This window comes from Triplophysa rosa, linkage group LG7 (assembly GCF_024868665.1).
Source record: "Triplophysa rosa linkage group LG7, Trosa_1v2, whole genome shotgun sequence".
Classification (NCBI taxonomy): Eukaryota; Metazoa; Chordata; class Actinopteri; order Cypriniformes; family Nemacheilidae; genus Triplophysa; species Triplophysa rosa.
In genome coordinates this window covers 7,632,668-7,654,738 of record NC_079896.1, presented here as the reverse complement: position 1 = coordinate 7,654,738, position 22,071 = coordinate 7,632,668, and the positions used below count along the sequence as shown (strand labels likewise).

Genomic DNA, 22,071 nt, shown 5'->3' with positions numbered 1-22,071 from the left:
TTACTACCGTGTTAACTTGTGACTTAAGTTCACTATGTCTCAATTCATTTACATTATGTTACATCATGTTACATTAAATCTTTACGCTTTTTCTAACCGAAAGGCTGCTTATAACTATCACTTTGACAAAGCGTTAGCTTGCGACTTCGGTTTACAAGCTCATCTGTGTAGTTAAACCTTATTACATTTTGTGCTTTATGATTTTCACCAGTTGAACTGTAACACCACCATAGCACCCTCTGACTCGCACAGACTTTGAATGTGCTGCAAAGAGGCTAACAACCGAGGGAGAACTTTGTCATTTATCTCGCCGTCAATCTGTAATAAATCATCAATAAGTGCATCTAATCTGAATGACACATAGTCATTTGATGCATGGTTATCGACTTCATTGGCTAAATGCTGTAACTCTCTAGCTAATTGTGCGCCCGCCATAGTTACTTAACGTTATACACGAAGCAAACGATCAGTGAGTGACGTGACGTTAGTCCAAAACAAGTCAAGAGTAATCGATCAAACGCTTCAATCTACGCTGAACCAATAGTAGGCAAGACCAACCCATCTAATTATCATACAAGACACAGAAAAGTAAGAATAAATACAAGAATAAATAAATAAAAGTGGAAATAAATACATGCGATAATAAATAAATATAAAAATAAATAAACGTATAAATAAATAAATGTAAAAATAAAAGGAAAGGATAAATAAAATAATCTAAAAATAAAAAATAATAATAATTAAAAATAATTAAAAATGGACACAAAAAATAATAAATCAATTTAAAAAATGAAAAGAAAAGTTAAAGCTAAGATCAATAATAGCTAAAACGAATTATTTTGTTTTATCAAACCATTCATTCCTGTATTTATTTTCATATTATTATATTTATTTATTTATACATTCATTTATTTATCATTTTTGCAGGTTTAGTCCTCCATAGCAGCTATCGATTATTTTAGTAATCGAGTATTCTACTGATTTTTACATCGATTAATCGGGTATTCGGATGCTAAGTGCTTTTTCTTTATTGAAGAGCAACTCTAAATATACAAGAGAAAATAAGACAGGTCTCTTAAAATGAACAACTAATTTGTTTCCTTTTTAGAAAAATTAACATTTATTGCTGAAATTGCATACATTAATATCTGCGAAAACTAAACCCATTTAGTACATCCCCATTGCCATATTACATTCAAAATGCAATATAGGCCTAATACAAATGTATAAATAAGAAACATTAATAAAAATAGAAAGAATAATTTCAAAGGTAAACAACTAACTTCAGCTTATGCATGATGCATTTAGTTTATCTAAATTAGTTTTAGTTTCTTTTTTTACTATTAAATAGTAATATATTTGTCCACATAAAAATACAGAGTTAACCGGACTTTTATTTTGGCAGGTCGTCGGAAGACGCTTATTTTTTAGTGTGTTAGCTTCACTCAGTAAAATGTTCTGAAATAAACTCTCAGAGCAACTCTGGAGATGAAGTTCATGTGTTCATGGCCTCATAAAGCGCAGACGCAGACAAATTCATGAGCATCACGCATGTAGCACGTTAAACTGTGCAGTTCATTCACTCAGACACGCAGAACAGACAGATGGCATGTGTAAATAACATAATTCGGCATCCACTAACATTAGTCCGCATATAGTTTGATGGACTCAATGCAGCCGGAAAACAAGTTTCACTCGCAAAATAGACTAAAACGAAGTAAAATAGCAGTTCACCATTTCAATAAGCTATCACTTATTTATCAGCATGAGAAATACGTGTGAACAGACTAAAATGCGTGTGTCTCGTGGTAAATGCGTGAGACTTGAGAGCCCTGTAACATGAATAGAGTTTAGCGGGCTGTGCGTTAGTAATAACGGTCCGTGGGGAAACGCAGTGCTCCATATGTACTGTAGTTAAATGGATTAAACGAGGCTTCGAGGCAACAAAATTTGAGTTTTTGCATTCGAATTACTCGAGTTACTCAAGGAATTGTTTCAGCCCTAATTGAAACATATATTTTTTATGCCCAAATAACATCTTTAATGGTGCAGCAAGTCATTTTTACACTTCTGGAAGCAAAAGTGATGAAATGGAGAATTGGGATTAAAAACCTTTTAAAGTACTTTTCTGGTCATGTAGAATTTTCTGTGATCATTTAAACACATTTGTCGACGTGGTTTTCTGTAGATATACATCTTTTTGTGAAAGTGGAAAATGTTGCTTGGTGCACCTTTAAGCAATAGCCGCATATACTGTACTGTGCGCCCACCAAGGTTTCTATCTTGGTATCAAAGTCACCTTGGCATCTGTGATCTTTTACACACCTAGGTAAAAAGTTGCTCCTTTTCCTGCGTGTTGTACATTTTTGATCTACTATTTGTTTTGCGGTTAGCTTCTTACTTCTTGGCAAGCTTTTTAGCGCTTTGAACAGATTTGTTAGTTTATTTACATTTTTTCATGTGTTAACTACACCCTGCACATGGCCTCTTCCTGCACTCCGGTTTACCCGCATACGCCCATCACACTTCTTTGTGCTGCATGTGTCTTTTTCAGTTGGTGTCACAACCACCCAAAATCTATACTTTTGCTGGATCTGTGATGAAAGGCTGTGCTCAAGTCACCTGTTGGGAGCAGTAAGGACAGATGTAAAAGAAGTATGCAAGCAGCTTATGGGGTACTCTCATTTCCTGCCTTTTTGTCAGGTTTCAGGTCAAGGTTTAGTTTCATGCCTGTCCTTTAATATTGACAATTAGTATGTGACAGAGCAGTATATTTCATTCCATTAATTATTGCCTATTTATGCAGAAAGCAAACCCTATTTAAAAAATTGAAGTTTTGCATACTTTATTACACATGCATGCTTCTTAGTTTGGGTTAGGTATTGGGCCCACTTCACTTTTTACTATACATCCATCTGGTTGTTCTAGCTTGAAGTCCTCGTAGCCTTTGTCCGGTTTCTTCAAATCCTTTAAATGGACTCTTTGCCCTAATGCATTATGGGAAGTGTGTGATGTTATGCTACAAGCAGATGTCCACGTGATTTACTGTCATAGATTCCATGAGAGCCACCAGTTCTGCATGAATTCAATCTTTGTAAGATTCCATTTTTAGTAGCCTGTGGTTTTGTGAAGTGTTTGTGGCTAATGTGTTGTTTGGTTTGTAGACCACTTCTGATAGGGAAATTGTTTCTAATATTGTCGGTTTTGCTGTTTCTGTAGTACTGATACATCTCAGACTCTGCCATGTTATAAACAGCTGCCAAGGACGCGTTATGATTAGAAGCCTAAAGTCCTTAAAATCTAATGTTCTAATGAATTTGGACACAGACAAATGAATAAATACTTGTTTCAAGGCTAGCTTTCTGAGGAATCCAATGTAAAAAAGGATGATGCTATGTTTGAGTGATTTTATGCAAATTTACAGTCATTTGGATGTACCTAAACTCTTTATGTATTGTGAGTATTGTTTTGTATGTTTTGTACTTGTTTACAGACCATCATGCATGAAAGCATGACCTCAAAATGATGACGATTCTTCCTCGTGCTTATTTTCAAATTGTGAGGTTGCGTAATCGAGTATGGCTTAAACGTTTATCTTACATTAAAATGTTTTGTTGGCTATGTGTCATTATACAAAGAGATGTTAAATTTATGCAGGGGTGCACGACAGAAGAGAACAGAGCGTGTTCAATTGATTTACACAGGAGGAGGATGTAGTCTGATTTTCTTCCTCCCTAATACTGACAACAAAAGACTGGTGGTTTGCGGTCAAACAACTTTCTACTAAATCGTCCGTTCTTGGTCGTCTCAAATCCCTATCAACAGAGTGCAGCAAGACGGCTTTACCTCATAACCTGCCTGGTTCCTTTTCATACACAATCAGGCAGTGGCACGAATCCTGTCTGAAGCCACAAACCCTTGTGAACAAGACTGATTTGGATGCCTGTGGTTGTGGAGTTTGAGAGAGGATTGAGTAAGGGTGCTGTTAAGTTAACTTTCTTTTTTTTGTTTGTTCGTTGTAGGTTGGAGATACAGTATCTCACAGAAGTGAGTACACCCCTCACATTTTTGTAAATATTTTATTATATCTTTTCATGTGACAACACTGAAGAAATGACACTTTACTACAATATAAAGTAGTGAGTGTACAGCTTGTATAACAGTGTAAATTTTCTGTCCCCTCAAAATAACTCAACACACAGCCATGTGTGTCTAACATGTCTAAACCGCTGGAAATAAAAGTGAGAACACTCCAAATTGGGCCCAATTAGCCATTTTCCCTCCCCGGTGTCATGTGATTCATTAGTGTTACAAGGTCTCAGGTGTAAATGGGGAGCGGGTGTGTTAAATTTCGTATTATCGCTCTCACTCTCTCATACTGGTCACTGGAAGTTCAACATGGCACCTCATGACAAAGAACTCTCTGAGGATCTGAAAAAAAGAATTGTTTCTCTACATAAAGATGGCCTAGGCTATAAGAAGATTGCCACGACCCTGAAACTGAGCTGCAGCACCTCTGCACACCTCCAAGATGACCACTGCCTTGCTAAAGAAGCTGAGGGTAAAGGTGAAGACCTAAACCCTATTGAGCATCTGTGGGGCATCCTCAAACGGAAGGTGGAGGAGTGCAAGGTCTCTAACATCCACCAGCTCCATGATGTCGTCATGGAGGAGTGGAAGATGACTCCAGTGGCAACCTGTGAAGCTCTGGTGAACTCCATGCCCAAGAGGGTTAAGGTATTGCTGGAAAATAATGGTGGCCACACAAAATATTGACACTTTGGGCCCAATTTGGACATTTTCACTTAGGGGTGTACTCACTTTTGTTGCCAGCGGTTTAGACATTAATGGCTGTGTGTTGAGTTATTTTGAGGGAACGGCAAATTTACACTGTTATACAAGCTGTACACTAACTACTTTACATTGTAGCAAAGTGTCATTTCTTCAGTGTTGTCACATGAAAAGATATAATAAAATATTCACAAAATAGATACTGTGTATTGAAGGGTGTTAGAATTCACTCTGCTTATTTTTATTCACTTATTTTATCCCTGATGAAGATCAGCCGTGTTCAAGGTTTGAAGAGTTGGCTTAGTCATAACCTTAAAACAAAAGGACGGATGTCTCGTATCTGGTTGCTATTTAAATCACGTAGTTGCTAAACAGCGAGAGGTTTCCAATCAGCCACATTTGCACCAAGCAAAACCATACTCGAGCATATCTCTCAGCATCACAAAGTCACGACTTGTCATGTTTGCGGCCTCACTGCTGTTTGGTGCTAGCTTGTTCGCTTTTTTCTTTTCTTTCGAAAGCCTTCACAGCCCACACATCACCTCTCGCATGTGCACTGCATTTGAATGCAAAATTCACAGCGTGCTCTTGTTTTGAAAGCTTTTGGAAGTGTTGTAGTTTGAATAATATAAGGAGGAATGCTTTACCGAGTTGTTTTACTGATTGTGGTTACACTGAAATGCCCATAAATGCGTCTCTTCCCACATGTCTGTCTTTGTGAGGCAGAAAGTTCCAGGTAAGAGTATGCATCGCTATCAAATATGTTATAGCACAGATTCTCAGTTCAAACCCAAATTTCACCTAAATAAGTTGTTTAAGCATGAATTTTTATTATAATTTGATACACTTGACGTTAAATTATAATGTTATATGGTTTAGCCCTTAAATCCAGATACCCTGCTGACATACCTGCTTACTATTTTCTAGTTGAAAATGCATTTTATGGAGACATGAGCGAGTATTTTACGCTTTCTTTGTGCATGTTTCAATTTATGGTGCTATTTAGAGAACTTGCATTGGTGTGTTTCGTTGTTATCATTGTCTTTGTGATGAAACAAAGATATTAAAGGTTTTCCTGACATATTTTTTGACTCTTCCTTCTCATAGATTCGATGTTTAAGAGGAGAGAGGGGCCTTCCCGACAAACCCAGTTTTGATGGGATTCATATAGTCAATCACTACGGTGGGGACAACGACTCGTACCAGTCCTCTGATGAAGATGGAGTGAAGATGTCACCCCACCTGACTGGTCGTCAGATTCGAGGCCGGATCACACTACATCCAAACCTTGAGGATTCTGAGAGTGAGGATGATGAGGATGGAGACGCCCTACAACTTACTGTGCCCTCAAATGGCAGCTGTAAGACAACTACAGTGTGATCGTGCTCATCGATGACAGAGACTGTCATCTAAAGACTGGGAGGAAGAGCATGAAGCTCGTATAAAGTGCCTACATTGCGTTGAGCATGGGGCTGAACCTGAGAACTTGAAAACTCAGAACTCATATCTCTCATTAAGTCATGGTTTACATCTGCATCTGTTTTGTTTCTGCCAAAATGCGTCAGATGTTTGTCGTGGCACTTTATTATTTTTAGGTGCAACGTGCCTTTCTAGACTCTTCGAGATCATAGTCATGAAGATCATCATATTGTGGCAGGATATTTGCAAACCTCAAATAGCCCACAACTGTTTCGTATAAGAGAAGAGACATTGTATAGTATAGTGTTTTATGCGTACGGACGAGTTTTCATTGTCATAGCTTTTATTTTTTAAATCATGCTTTTTTAAACAATGAGACACCAGCGAGTGTTTGCTGGTGGTCGGAACGAATACAAAATATATTAAAGAATGGAACACTATCATCTTTAAATAGACATTAAACAGTCCCATATCAATACAACAGTGTCATATCCAAAGTTTGCAAGCTCAATGTGATTCCCTCTGGCATTATACGATTGGGTATTGAAAGTGTCTTTGTGAAGTGTTTGTCCGACATTCAACATAGATGTAAATATGTACATGTTTTTCATCTTCATTATTACTTGAAAATATGTATTTAGTGGATGTTATGTCTATATTGTAATGTATTGTAAAGTTTAGTTGAAAGGGACGTATTACTGATTTTGGGAGGTCTTCAGAGAGACATTTGCCTGCCACACTTCTCTCCAGTAATTGTAATGTACTGTAGCTTTGATGGCACCGGTTCTCCATTTCAGAAGATGGAGTTTTGTTTTCATGCAGTTGTTTTGGTGCCTGGAAAGGTTCTTTGAAATTCTTATTTAGTTTTTTTAATATGCATTATGTTGTGCATGTTATGAATATACATTTTCATTTATCCCAAGCCAAGCACTCTGTGCCAGAGGCAATGAAAAAACAAGTCCTCTACTGTCCTTCCTTTTCATTTTACAATCCCATTTAAGTTTTTTTTTATTTTGGAATTGGTTTGCATTTTTGCACAAATGATGAATTAGACTTCATATAGGTAGCATAAACCTGCTGTTCAGCTGATAGAGATGGTGGCATCTGAGAGCAAGCCTTAAAATGACTAAGATTGATGCCATGTACACTATTTGACCACCTTTTAAAACTGCCAGTCCGCTAAAATAAAGACTTTGCGAACGAAATTCTTTTTGCAGTGTGTTAAACACTAATGTGATTTATTTAATATAAAGTAAAATCTTTCAACGATGTGTGATAAAATGATTTAGGGTGAATTCCGGTGCCCCAAGAAGCAGTGGGTTACAGTGCATTTTATAACAGCTAAGGTCGTTGTGTCACGACGCGAAGCGGATTGCGTAGCTGTTATAAAATGCACTTGTTGTAACCAGAACTTTTATTTAGAGGTGGCCAGGTAAGACCCAGTGATTTTATTAGGGTGACCAAAAACTCCTTACAGACAGAAATTCTTTAACTTCTACTGTAATTTACACAAATTCTTCATTAGTTTGCTGGTAAAAACCTACACAACGAACGTAAACAATTTATTTGCAATGCTTTCATGTGCTAACATTATTTTAAAATAATTTGCTAGCTATCTATTACAGTAAGTTAGCATTTTTTATAGAAAATAAACATTGCAGTACCCCAACTTAAACTTTCGGGAAATGTAATTAATGAATGAAATCCAGTTAAACCAGACTGATTTTACTGACCTGATCCTTCTGCTCGCGATGAACTTTCATGGTACACAGACAGTACACTGTCACGAAGCGATTAGCAGCTGTTCAGCTATAGCGCTCAGACTGTTTGCGTCAGTGCGTTAGCGTATGACATCATATTAACGCGAGAGTAATGTTCTCGCGTTACTTTCAGGGCATACGCTAAATGATCTGCGCAGAACTCCGTAAACTCCGACACACATTTTACAACAGAGGTGGCCAGATAGGTGGCCATCCATCATTCAGGGGTAGCCGTGGCCACCCAAGAGCCACCATGTAGCTACGCCCCTGTTGTAACCCACTGTTTCGTGGGGCTTATTTCTTTTGTAAAACGGTTATTCCATATGCGTAGCAAGGTTTCATAAAATAAAGTGATAATGAGGTCAGCAGTTATAAATGGGGGTAGAACGGCTTAGAACTTGGCTCAACCAATCAGAATCAAGCACCAGAACTGACCCTTTATACGTTTTCTTTTTATTGTTTTAAAATTAGTGTTTCATTTTATTATGTCACGTTTAAAAGAGACAAATTTGCAGGTTTGCGTCTCTAGAAATCAATGAAACGCAAGCAAGGTGTAGGCCTATAGGCTAATTGTTCATTGTCTATATTTTTATTAACCTCGCATTCTTTCAGGGGACAGTTTATATTAAACGTTTATATTACATGAAGAAAAATATGAAGAGTTTATTTCCAAAATGAGATGACTCCGTTTTCATTTTTTTTTCAAAAATCATGTTTTTTATTGTGCATTCCAGTTGATATCAATCAAACTGCAGTTGGTTTGTTATGATTTAAGTCATAATAACTAAAAAAAAAAAACAGCTAACTAACACAATAATAACATAATTAAAAAAAACGGAGTTATCTCATTATGGAAACAAACTCTTCATACATACATAATGTACATTCATAAAGGAATACGTACGCTAATAAATAATCATCTGCTGACAGCACAGCCCTCTTACACCGCATTACTATTGAGCTCTGTCGCAAATAACGTTATTCAGGAAGCTTTTTTGTCTTGCGCTTCAAACCTATGAGATGGGCTGCGCGCTCTTTCGCTTAAACTCACGACTGCACTGAAACAGAGCAACTCATTTCTCAAAGAACTACGTGATCGGGTGAGTTGTAAAAATCCTGTCAGCAAATGACCCTTCGTTGAATTTCGAGTGATGACTGTACTATAAACCTTCGTTGAATTTCGAGTGATTACTGTAGTATAAACCTTAATGCTTAAATCAGAGTTTCGCTATATCAAATCACAGTTGGCGCGTCCCCGGATAGCCAGTTTCATTATAGCTACAATGCAAACGAACGAAAAAATAAAGCCATTGACTCATCTCAGCACTGGAAAACGTAAGATGCAAATTATAAATGTTTTTAGGCTGTAAAGCTTGCTTCCCACTCGTAAATGTTATTTCTCTCGATGATGTTTGACTCAATATTTTGTCAAAAGATATAAGATAGAACGTTTCCATGGTTACTTCTCCATATTGGTTGAAGAAATAATCATTTCTATAGCTGTAGAATATTATTGGGGTAGCCTATGTGTTTTATATATCGTATAAATAATGACAATTCACTCATTACGCATTAAACATGACAAGGAAGCAACTAAAGGTCAGTCGTTTTGTATTTAGCATATTTGTTTGTTTATTAGTTTATTTTATGTGTGTTTATTTAATTGAGATGGTTTTGTCCTTATTATTGGACGGAATATATAGGCCGACAGTTGGCCGGAGTAGCAGAAGTATTTTGAATCGTCACCGTAAACACTTTCACCTCTATTTGTTACAGCATTATTTGTGCAGCAATTATAAGCTGTATAACACACATGACTAATAACAGAAAACTAAATAAACATTAAAAATGATAGGCTATTAAGAATATTAAATAGTGTGAAAGAATTGTAGCCTATACATTTGCAATTACAGTGCATTGCAAATACAGTTTAATGAATTGTTGTTTAAGATGAAATATCGAAATGTAAGCAGTTCATACACCATTAACTGAGTCTTATTGTACTGGAGAGTAGAGTCTAGTGCAAAAATGTAATTTGCCAATCGTGATGGAGGACACAGTAAATGAGAGACAATGTTTTATAATCAGCCCAGATACAGTATTGCCTAATTCTTGCATTATCAGTGTCCTATCTACCGAGGCCCGGATGCCCTGAGGTGGCATGTCTAATCGACGGAGGGCACATTGCACTTTGATTTCCTGTGCTGCATGGTTGACCAGTGCAAACTCTATTGACATTGCAGCCTGATGTTGACTACTGATGGCAGGGACAGCTTTCATAAATGTATGCAGTTATACAAAAATGAATGAAAGCAAAACGGCTTTAAAGTCATAATTATTTTGCAGTTGTGCGATTAAATACTTTGAGAGTGACAGGCTGCAATAGGCTACCGCACTCAAGGTGAGAGGAGAAGTGAACCGATTCATTGAGCAGACGGCTGTCACGAGTCAAAGGCAGGTGAGGCGTAGACTGACGGATTGGATGTATGGGCACCCACTGATTGTCTGCTGCACGAGCTGAATGCATGTCCCTGTTGTGTCCACGACAGATTACCGGCGTCCACTCGGAACAAGGCGGCTCTGTTCACTGAGCCATCACGAAACTCGAGAACGCAATGTGGCGTGTGTGGACAGCTTTATTTCGATACATTTATGTTTTCATTAACGCATTAGACATATGCTTTTACCCAATGCATTTTTTCCGCTGCATTCATCTGAACTTTTTTTTTTAAATCAGAATATGTGTTTCACGGGCTCGTACCCATGGCCTTTGCTTTATTAACGCAGTGCGTAACCGAGCTACAGGAATAGTAGCCTATTGTGCATTTGCTTGCTTATGCCCAATAAATAATTCTACATAAGGTCAGTCAACTTAAGATATCAATTTCAAAAGTTGTAACTGCAGTTTTATTTATTGTAAATTATTGTGATAAGTGTGATTAATTTATTGTAATAATTGTAAATATTGTATAGTGGTCATATATTATAAAAAATATCCCTGAGAGAAAAATACACACCTTGTTTAAATTTTACATTTGCATTTTTTTAAACAATTATTGTTACATTAAAATGCCAAACAAGACGGAGAAGGTACTGAGTAAGTCTTGCCGTCTCCGCGTTTCCTCTGCCCCCCGCAGCTAGGGATTGAGTAACGCATTGATAAAGCAATGTATCACTTATCCTGATAGCCACGGTTCCCCTAGGACCTGTCTGTCCTCTCAGAGAGGGGCGGACCAATCACATGCTCAAGGCTGGGTGGTTGTCCCTTTAAAGCACCTGTCTTCATAACACCTGGCAGACGAGAGAGGTGCTTTACGCATGCTCCCACTCTGCCATATCCCCCTTTACAGACGCGCTGCTCTTCAACCAATGGTCTTCAAATCTTTGCAGAGATAAAAGAGCCGCCTCATCTGTGGATCTGACAGATCATCACTAATGACAAGAGGAAGACGAAGGAATCAGCGGAGACAAGATGCCTAGATCTTTTTTGGTGAAGAGCAAAAAAGCGCACAGCTACCATCAGCCACGGTCTTTGGAAGATGACTACAACAGACTAGATACTATTTTAACTCAAATATGTGCAGGTAGGTCAAAATTATTTGAGTTTGTCAAAAGTATTAAAATTGGAATTAGAAATGATAAAAGGTTTGATTTACTTATTTATTGATGCCGAATAATGATTGATTATGTTGTTTATTTGTTATTGTTTATTTATTGCTGATTTATTGTATATTTCGTTAAAATGTTTAATATTTTATTGTCCGCTTCTCAAATCTATTAATAAATATTACAATAGAACGAGGCCGGTGTTAACTGATAAAATAGCACACGTCAGACTGGTTGTGTTGTGTCTAGTTTTGACTTTTGTGTGAAGGGAAATTTTCGAACAGTCTTGCATATGTTGCACGCAGATGTTTGTTCATTGACAGTTTTGAGATAAACAATTACACACCTGCGGGTTTGACAGAAAATCTAACTTATAACAGAAAGCAAAACCGCAGACGAGTTGGAGTGCAGTACGGATGCCTTGACAAGCGACACGACTGGTGCCTGTTCACCGGACTCTCACCTGGCGGATCCAGCTGATCTTTCCTCAAAGTCTCCTCTCAGCTGTGGTGGAAGCGTCTGCGACCGCTCCTCAGATTACGAGGACTTTTGGCGACCTCCGTCACCATCAGCATCACCCGGTAAGAATATATTTCGTTCACGTTGAATTATTGCAGATAAATGCATTATGTACAGAATTCTTGGTGGTGCATTTATAACCTCAGAAAGTCAAAGTATACCCTTCCCTTTCTGGAAAGCTGGCTGTACTAGGACATAGTATGTCCTGAATTTATCAGCATTCTATTTTCAATGCTTGAAAAACTGAAACGTTATTTTTCCAGCAGAGTCAGAAAAATCCCTTTCGCCCTCCGTTGAGGAAACGCAGCCCTTCCCCGTCCCCTTCAGACCTTACGCATGGAGTAGTTACTCTGGATGTGAAATCAGACAGCTGATTTCCAACCATCGCCGCTCTCTGGAACTAGAAAGGCCTAGTCCACCAACCTATTATAATGACCGAGTGGCCGAGCCTTCTCTTTTCACGGAACGAGGAACTGGCACAGGCATTTACAACAGTTATAGCTCCAGTGCCAGCCTATTCGAGCGCGCATCTGCCGCACTTTACGATGACAGCAGTGTAATGGTAAAAGGAGCTGAGATGAAGGCCAGCTCCGATGTGATGTGCAGTCGTCTCCTGCTAAATGGCGCATACAAATGTATCAAATGTAGCAAGGTAAGTGAACGAGTAAATATTGCTCGTGTTTTGTTTTATATAATGGTAAGCAGACATATTTTAAAGATGGCCCTGTCTATTCCACAGGTGTTTTCTACACCACATGGCTTGGAAGTTCACGTCCGCAGATCGCACAGTGGAACGAGACCGTTTGGATGTGACATCTGCGGGAAAACGTTTGGTCATGCGGTCAGCCTAGAGCAACACAGAGCTGTTCATTCACAGGTGAGTTATATACGTTTTGTTACGAAATTAAGTAAATATGCGTTATGCGTAAAATGACTGCGTAAATGCGTAAAATGTGGTCAATTAACAAAAGTGGTGTAAAGAAAAAGGAATGACAAATGAAGACGTTTTTCCTGTTAATAGGAAAGAAGTTTTGATTGCAAAATTTGCGGGAAAAGTTTCAAAAGATCATCGACTCTGTCCACTCATCTCCTGATACACTCCGATACACGACCCTATCCGTGCCAGTATTGCGGGAAGAGGTTTCATCAGAAATCAGATATGAAGAAACACACATTCATTCACACAGGTAGGCTAAATATATATATATATATATATATATATTAAAAAATATAAAGAATCTTTTTTGGCAGATAACAAATAGTTTTACTACAAACCTTATACCATGGTTAAATGATGGTTATTTGTGGTTAGTATGATTTTACTACAAAAAACGATTACTAACCACAGTTAATTTTCGATAACCAATCAAGTTTTTAGCATTTCCAGTTTGGTTGCATAAATATGTTTTAGGATAAAAAAGCACCAAAAGCTGACATGCATTTTGTCTCACAGGAGAGAAGCCACACAAATGTCAAGTGTGTGGGAAAGCTTTCAGTCAGAGCTCCAATCTGATAACCCACAGTCGAAAACACACTGGATTCAAACCGTTTGGATGTGACCTCTGCGGCAAAGGATTCCAGCGCAAGGTCGATTTAAGAAGACACAAGGAAACACAACACGGACTGAAATGAGGAAACACCTTTACGGACCCAGGACTTTACCCAACACTATTAAACAACTCGTCTGAACTTTGTTAGGTTTCTCAGATTTAACATTCAACCAACATTAAATCAGTTTTAAAGAAGGCTTCGAATAGAGTTTACAATAGTTGTAGAGGGCTGTTTATCCTTTGTGTGATTTGCCTACGAGTCAGCAGCAGGCCAGCAGGTCTGGCAGCTTTCATGGTGATGTTGTACAGGCTATATAGGATATCTTGATTCGAATCAATCGCCCGCTGCAAATACTTGCAGGGCATGGTGTCTGAAACCAAAATATTATCACCAAAATAATCAGGGAAGAAATATAACCGCCGCGAGAAAGGACATTGTATCACCCAAAATATCAGCTGAAGGAGAGAAAAATCACCGCACCTCAAAAGAATGCCACTTTGTTTTTAACGCTGCAGAGGGAATGCTGGCACTACAATAAACTGCGTGATTTGATCAACTAAAGGATTGTTTGTGTACTGCTGCCCAACCTAATATTGGGCATTTTAGCAACTGGTCGAGCTTTTACCACATCTGACACAGCCTTAAGTTTCATCCTCTAGTAGAAGATTCGTTTTCTTGAGGATAAATATATAAAAAATACTTTACGCAATTGTCTAGAGCCTTTTCAGATACAGTACAGGTATATAAAAATTTATAAATATTTGTTTTATATCATTTACACTATTTATTGAAATAAAGAATGTTACGAACGTTATTTATCTTTTGTAAAATTGTTCCTTTTTTCCTCATTCATCAAAGAACTTATAGCCTACAATGTTTAAGTTAGCTCAGCTCATATAGTGTCCTACAAATATTTAACTAAATTGTCGATAATTTATTTCGGGGCTCTAACACAATCTTTTTTATATATATTTTGTTAAAAATAATACGTTTCGTTCAATAAAACATGTTCACATATATCCGATTTTGTAACAGTCTTGTTATCATGGCTTTGTTTTACATTATGTAGTTTGAACGTGATAGAGAAGTTAAAAACATCAATAACCTGATAAATTGAGTAAGAATTTTGTAAATGAGCTTGTTTACAAGATTGTGAGGAAGATTGAGCAAGGTTAATGACGATAATTAAAATGAAGAATTAAGGTTTGAAAAAGACGATTTATAGACTGAAAATGTCACAAACATAGAACGGAAAAAAACGAATTTCTACATAACGCATTAGAAACCATAGAAGCTCCAAAACTTCGCCACAAAAATCAATCTATAAAATGCCTATTTCAATGGTAGAGAAAGAAAAAACAAAAAATACGTCAAATCAAACGAGATCATTTTAGTGTTTTAAAAAGATAATTTGAAGACAAGAAAAACATTTCCTCAGGCGTTCTTCGTATTATTCGTTTAATCTTTAACAACAACAACAAAAAAATCTATTAAATTGCTTTTCTACCTGATAACCACACAGGCCTAACGCTGATTTCGTTTAGAAATATAATAAATTGCACGAAGCAATGATGAAAAACGGTTGAAAACGTGTATAAATACGTTCATTATTATTGATCTAAAATAAGGTGTAGCCTAACTATACCACATTTCTTATTTGAAAAAATAAATCAAATATTTTTTCTATCAAAATAAATGAACTACACTGCGTCAACAAATTACTATGCATACTTAGTGATTTCGTAAGAAATGGTAAATCTAAACAGCTTGGCTCTTGGTAATCTTTTTATTTACACTCTAAACACTCATTTGATCTCCTCTGTTAACCAAACTGAGTGTAAATAAAGACCGTTTATTCAGCAGAAAGTGTTCCCTCTACACCCGCGGAATAATAGGGCGGGTCAGCATTCTGCCCCGGGATATAACGTCAATTCATCTATAGGCACCTGGCTGGCACATAAAGGTAAATAATGTACGCTTCTTTTTTCAGTTCCAATACAACTGCGCTACACTAAACTGGCAGGTTAAAATACAACTTAATACAGCCTACCCTTTTCCCAAACTGGCCTATTTTTGGGTGGTCTTTTTCTGTTAGACCCTTAAATTCTTGATTGAAATCACTGACTAGCCTGGATTTCTATGCCTCAAATCTTACTGCATTTAGGATTGAGCAAATGCTGAATATTTTAAAACCCAGAAGATCTGACTGAGAGGAACATGAAAATGCTTCAGAGAAAAAGACACAGCAGCGTTTATTGCTTCAACGTCCTGCTGCTAAGAACTGTCCCGAGGAACCAGAAGAAAATTTGGTTTGTAATCTGTTCCTCATAAGACATTTAAGACAAGATTTTCCACTCTTGTCAACTTCTAATGACTCAACATATGTTTTGATTTTATCTTGCATTGTGTTTATTTGTTATGTCTAAAGACAAAGCTATTTGGGAAAATGAGAGTGGAGAGTGTGGCAGAGTACCACAGGGATTGCAGTGCCTGTACGAAGGTTAGTTTCCGCCGCAGATGTTTAAATCCTCTGCAGTTCACTCAGAAGGAAAGTGCAATCTGCAAGTGCACCATTAGGCCAGGCCAGATTTCAGTGAGGGTTTTAAAACCGATGCCCCACAGCCTCCAGGCATATCAAATATGAATAGAAGAAGTCCTGAAAAGAGCCCAATCAATTTCAGTGGTCAAGTAATCAGAGCACTTCATTCTTTGGCTCAAAAAAGGCAAAACAGAGACAAACAGACATATATAGAAACAATAAATCATAAAAATATAAAGGTAACCAAAACTGGTGTTAGTCACAAATGATTCATGCCTTGTGATATTCACATGGTGGTATATTAAAGTTATCTAAAAAATAATGTTAGTTACACATAAAATATAACAATTTTCATATTTTATACCCTGGCTTTAAATGAGGGGGCCATTTTTTTATTTTTTTAATATTTAAAGGCTTAATCCAGATAAGCGGAGGTTCCACTGAAATCCTATTTAATTCTTTAAGTACAGGAAAGTAAACTGGCACTGTTTTGATCAATACTGTGATCAGAATGTTTGAGAGTCAAATGGACTCACATTTGGTTAAATGTAAAATTGGACAATCATAAACAACTTAAAACAATAACATTACACGTATTTAGTGTGATATTCTCAACGCAGTTGTCTGACTAATGGCTGATCACAGCAAAACAGGAAACTAAAGAGATGAAAATAATTTTCCAAAACCGACCATCATTGTGACATCATCAGCTGACATAAATACTATTGATTTATAATGTGGTAGTTGACAAATGTGGTATAATGTGGACAAATGTGGTAGTTGATTCACATTTCATTCACATCACATTTAAAAAGCCGGAGCATCATGCAAACAATCCAATGTAAATAAGTATGTATAGAATGTATCGCCTAGTATTTTTAACCAAGAAAAGTTAGTCTGTAGTTGTCTTCTCAGGTGAACACAGGTGCCAGAAGAAATGCTTGGTGATGTGGGGGCCATGGAAGTGTCTCAGGGAGACGGGGCTCAGATAGTGTTTTCTTTTGTTGCTGTGCTTTATTCATTATTTACTTGATCTGAAAAATAGACAGCAAGACAACTGCACAGCTGTCATCAGGCAGCAGGGCGGAGATACAAATTATTCATGATTTTGGAAAGAAAGATAGATAGAATAAAAGGAGAGAGAGAGAGACGAATGCAGAAGATTTTGTTCGCATAGATGACAGAAGAACAATTTGCACAGGTTTACATGGACTGGGATATAGTGGAAATAGAGGTGTTTACACCTGACCATAAAGATCAATGGCAATAAACATTCATAAGTTGGCAGGACAGCATCTTAAATATGTATTAGCTTCAAAATTAACGAAACCCTATACACAAAAAATGGATTTTCATGAAACAGGATGCAAACAAAAAAAGCAGATATTCTTCTAAGTTGTAGCTTTTCTCTACTGTTTGCATACTAAGATTAAAAGTAAAAACAAAAGACAGTAAGACAATAATAAATAAGACAAATTAAAAAGAAATGTGAAAACTACCTCCTGTTTGCCATAAACCCTGAATCGTGTTACAGTGAGAAAGTCTGTCAGTATTCTGTGTATATCTGCTCTTATGCATCACTCCAGCCTAACAAGACTCATGGGAACAGGAACATTATTTAGTTTGCTTTGCGATGTCCCGGCCGAGCCAGAGTACCACGCTTTGTCCAACCACGGCACACACTTTTGTTCTCAAACCCTTGTTGTTTTCAGGACTGTTTAACAAGGTAAGTCTCCAGTGTCCTGAAGTCAGACACTCTAAAGAGCCTCGAAATGGGAATATGCGAGAGGGAGTGTGAAACTGGGATAGCAACATCGTACATCCCCGTGTCTGGGAATGGGGGGACTTTGGTAAGAATGGGCAAAACCAATGGTGATGGCCACAATTGGTAGACATTAGGCCTGGGTGAGCGGCCAAATGTGAGCTGACGTTTTGCTTCAGGTTAAAGCCCTGAAAGCTTTTCCATTAGTTATCTCGCAGCGGGGCCGCACCAACCCCTGCACAGCACGCAGCCGGCGTACAGAGCCCCCACCACACGCTGAAAGGCGGGTGCAGTAGGTCGCTGCTCATTTAAAGACATGTTTATCTGCTTGATTTAGCATTACATATCACTACCACTATTCGGATGCTTGCTGTCGCTCAAAAGAGACACAGGGGGATGTTCAATATTTTTCAGTGTACCTAGGCAGTTTATATACAGTACAGTAGATAATGTTTGCAATATATAAATATATTGTGCTGCTTGATATTTGTAAAATTAAGTTAAGCATTTAACAAAATATAAATTCTTTCATCACTTACACATTTCAAACCTAAATGATTGTTTTTTTGTTTTTTTAAGAATGCTGGTATCAAATTACATTGGCCCCCATTGACTTCCATTGTGTGAACACTAAACCACTGAGACATTTCTCAAAATATCTTCTTTTGTGTTCTAAATAAGAAAGAGAGTATTGAACAACAAGAAGGAGAATAAATTGTGACAGAATTGTTATTTTTGGCTCTGAACTATCCCTTTCACTGAAAGAAATCATTTCTAATCACATTTTCTATAGAGACTTTAAACCCACGCTGTTATTAATAAGTAAAGTTTCCATGACATTCTATCTATTTCATGGTAGGAAACAATTTCTTTAGCTGGGGTACAGCACAGCAGCTTTCTTTCATCAACATTTAAAGAGTAATCTAATAATATATGAATCCTGACAAAAGCACTAAAAGGATTCATGTTAGTAAAAGGTAGAACAAAAGGAAGCTGGTCAGAAACAAATACAATGTGACAGACGGGCCCAGGCAATAGCGCAGAATTTAAAGCTCAAAATATATTTTTTAGATAAGAGAGTACATTTGCTCCTCTAATAATTCAAGATTTTCAGCTCTATTCTCCAGGAAACAAAATCTATGAACCTTGGGAACAAAGATACAATTAACAGAACACACATGGAACTAATAGCTGGGCATGTTGTCACAGTACATCTGGGTCATAACACATGTTGTTAAAAATACTTTTTTTAATTTACACAGTAAAAATATAAAAAACAACAGCTATATAGTAGCCCTTGTGGCAACTAGCCCCGGCCTCATTTACTTTGGTATTTGTTTGCACCCCTCTGTTAAAGAAATGGCTTTTTATATTTATCTTGTCTGTTTTTTCAGTTGCGTCCAAAAAAGGTTGCTAACCGATATAATCTTCCACTTAACCAGGCCTGGCTAAAGCAATGCACCTCTCTAAAAAATTCATAAGATCCATTTCACAAAATACCAAGCCAGGCATAAGGATGTATCAAACTTGAAAAGAGAAAAAGACAGAGGGACAACGGCAAGTTGATATGTGAGACAGAAGAGTGCAAAAAGAGAAGGGAAGCAGTTGTGGTGAGAGAAATGACAAAAGATTTGTTCGCAGTAATAATAAAACATTTATGTCGAGGCTTGCAAGTAAAGTTCCTTTTGATGTTCTGATTTAATGAATGATTTGAGGCTCAGCCGTACGTTTGCTGAAGCCTGTGTAGTCATGTCACTCCGCAGCACCATCAAGCCACCGAACCGCTTCTCAACAGATCAACCAGTCTGGTAAGTACTTCCACTGTCCCTGAGGTCCAGCACACACACACTCACACAGACACATTCTCATACTAGACTCAAAAATACACTCACACATTTGCTCACTAACTTAGACGTGTTATGTTTCTAAACTGTTTCATAAAAGGCTGTTCCATGTACTGCACATATGGGAACGGCTGTGATGTTATTGTATTGTTGTGTGATCATGGTTGCTGTTTATTCTCTGATGGGCAGTGAAGTGTGAAAGAAAGAAAAAAGTGAGCTTTATCAAAGCAAACACAATGTGCAATTGTGTACCAACTACTACAGTATCTCACTTTTGTCCAACACAGTGTTCAGTTGATATATTTCACTTAATCATATTAAATAACATTTCACATAAACTCGGTAAAAATAGAGCAAGAGACAATGCAATCAATGACAGAAGAATATGAAATTAGAGTGTATCTATGTTACCAAGATAATAACAGAAATGTATATAGCTAGTAAAAAAATGATTATAGAAGTAATTTCCTTAAATAAATAGTTTACCAAAATGTAATTTATTTACCCTTATGCCATTCCTAGTATACAGCCATGGAAAAATTAAAGGGATAGTTCACCCAAAAATGAAATTCAGAAAATTCTGTCATCATTTACTCACACTCAGATTGTTCCAAACCTGTATACATTTCTTTGTTCTGCTAAACACAAAGGGAAATATTTGGAAGCAAAATTGCAAAAAAATGCCCCATTGACTCCCATATTATTTATTTTCCCTACTATGGCAGTAAATAAGGGATGAGATCTGTTTGGTTACTGACATTCTTACAAATATCTTTCTTTGTGGTCAACAGAACAAAGAAACGTATACAGGTTTGAACAACCTGAGGGTGAGTAAATTACAGAATTTTCATTTTTGGATGAACTTTCTCGATTTGTTTTCTCGATCTTTTTATATGAAGTTTGGGAGAAATATTGTTAGTAGTTCACAGAATAAAACAAAAATGATCATAACACATACCAATAAATGTTAAATAATTTTGAAATGGTCTCTTAACTTTTTCCGTGGCTGTACTTGACTTTTAATTCAGCTGAACTCAAACGAATAATTTTATTTAAAAATGCTGTTATTTTCTAATCAACATGTTGAAGCACCAAATCTGGCAACATGTTTTGTTTTTGCTTTTCTTAGAATGAAATAAGGTGGTCACAAAACTCAAATAACTAATGAGATTCAAAGTTATTAGTGATTAGTGCTGGAATGTGCTTGTTTTGGTTTTAATATTGCTAAATAAGCTCAAAATATTCAACATTATCTCAAAACTGTATCGCTTCGCTTAAGAAGACACTTTTACACCCACTTGGATTACCTAGTGTGCCTTTCAGAGATTTAATTTTGCATCATATAATAAGATAACAATGGCTTTTTAAATGTAAAATATTTTCTTTGTTCAGCTAAACTGAAAGTTCATATACATCTGGGATGAGTATGAGTCGAGTATGAGAAAAATGTTACATTTTTGGATTAACTATTTCTTTAAAAAAATGTATACAATTGTGGGCTTATGCTAATACAAGATTTATGGGATGTTTCGACAGGGTGAAATAAAGTGAAGAATCACTCTGGCTCTCTGGTAATAGACCAAAGAGAGCTAGAGAACAGCATTACAAAGACAAAGATCTGGGTTTCAGAGGTAGATGAGACTGGCTCTGCTCATTTCCCTGCTGCTGTATGATAAATCATTAATGATCACAACCAGTAGCCTACCTGATCTGCTCAAATAAACTCCTACTGGCTTTACACAGGCCAGCTATAGATGCTTGCATGACATCAAAGAAGAGGCGTGCCTGCACCTACTGACCTCCAAATCACATCAGTGTGTATGTGTGTGTTTTCTAAGTAATCTTTTATGATCTATTCCTCACCAGTATTCTGTATTCAAACTCTGTGTTTACATGCTCTATAAAATAATATTTAAAAAAATAACAGGAAAAGCTTTTGACCTAAACGAGAGACCATAAAGAGACATATTTGGCAGAAGGAAGAAAAATCCCTTGTACACACACACCCACAGATAACAGGCGAGAGAAAACAAGCCTAAAAGCTTCCATCACCTCAATAAAATCATGGGAACCGGTGCACAGTGTGTCAGCATCTCTCAACACCAGAGAATGAGCAGACTGACAAAATTGCTTTGACAGTCTGTTCACATGTAACATCTCCACCTTGTTTCATCGGGGGATGCCCACAGATCGTAAGGCACAAGGTACCTCACAAACAAACTCCTCTGCACCGGTGAGCACTGACACACAGTTTGGTATTGATCACAGGCAGACGGAGTG

The 22,071-nt window shown here is 37.1% G+C and overlaps 2 protein-coding genes across 10 annotated transcripts in view; both read left to right on the top strand.

Moving 5' to 3' along the window:
* The window catches only part of evi5b (ecotropic viral integration site 5b), a 48,062-nt gene extending 40,505 nt beyond the window's left edge, over positions 1-7,557 (top strand). For 3 of the 7 annotated variants that reach the window (XM_057337601.1, XM_057337602.1, XM_057337603.1), the window contains one exon: positions 5,899-7,554. In XM_057337601.1, coding sequence (XP_057193584.1) covers positions 5,899-6,171 — 273 coding nt within the window. In that variant the 3' untranslated portion in view covers positions 6,172-7,554. Of the gene's footprint in view, positions 1-2,554; positions 4,118-5,898 lie in introns of those variants that run through there. The other 4 variants (XM_057337606.1, XM_057337604.1, XM_057337600.1 and 1 more) reach the window with 4 other exon arrangements.
* Positions 7,558-8,997: 1,440 nt separating this feature from the next.
* On the top strand, positions 8,998-14,368 carry gfi1ab (growth factor independent 1A transcription repressor b). 3 transcript variants are annotated; one of them, XM_057337609.1, is made up of 7 exons: positions 8,998-9,070; positions 11,361-11,554; positions 11,957-12,157; positions 12,362-12,747; positions 12,835-12,972; positions 13,117-13,282; positions 13,549-14,368. In XM_057337609.1, the coding sequence occupies exons 2-7, from the start codon at positions 11,443-11,445 to the stop codon at positions 13,725-13,727; spliced, it is 1,182 nt and encodes a 393-aa protein (XP_057193592.1). In that variant the 5' UTR covers positions 8,998-9,070; positions 11,361-11,442; the 3' UTR covers positions 13,728-14,368. The 3 variants fall into 3 exon arrangements, with proteins under 3 accessions (XP_057193592.1, XP_057193590.1, XP_057193591.1); XM_057337607.1 differs by having other exon boundaries at positions 12,359-12,747; XM_057337608.1 differs by lacking the exon at positions 8,998-9,070 and adding an exon at positions 11,139-11,277 and having other exon boundaries at positions 12,359-12,747.
* The last annotated feature ends 7,703 nt before the right edge of the window (positions 14,369-22,071 follow it).

Excerpts from the sequence above, each read along its gene's own strand:
- gfi1ab (XM_057337607.1), top strand. The coding sequence starts at position 11,443 with ATGCCTAGATCTTTTTTGGTGAAGAGCAAAAAAGCGCACAGCTACCAT. Across the intron at positions 12,158-12,358 it reads GTCACCATCAGCATCACCCG|CAGAGTCAGAAAAATCCCTT; the intron begins GTAAGAATATAT and ends TTATTTTTCCAG. Across the intron at positions 12,973-13,116 it reads ACAGAGCTGTTCATTCACAG|GAAAGAAGTTTTGATTGCAA; the intron begins GTGAGTTATATA and ends TCCTGTTAATAG.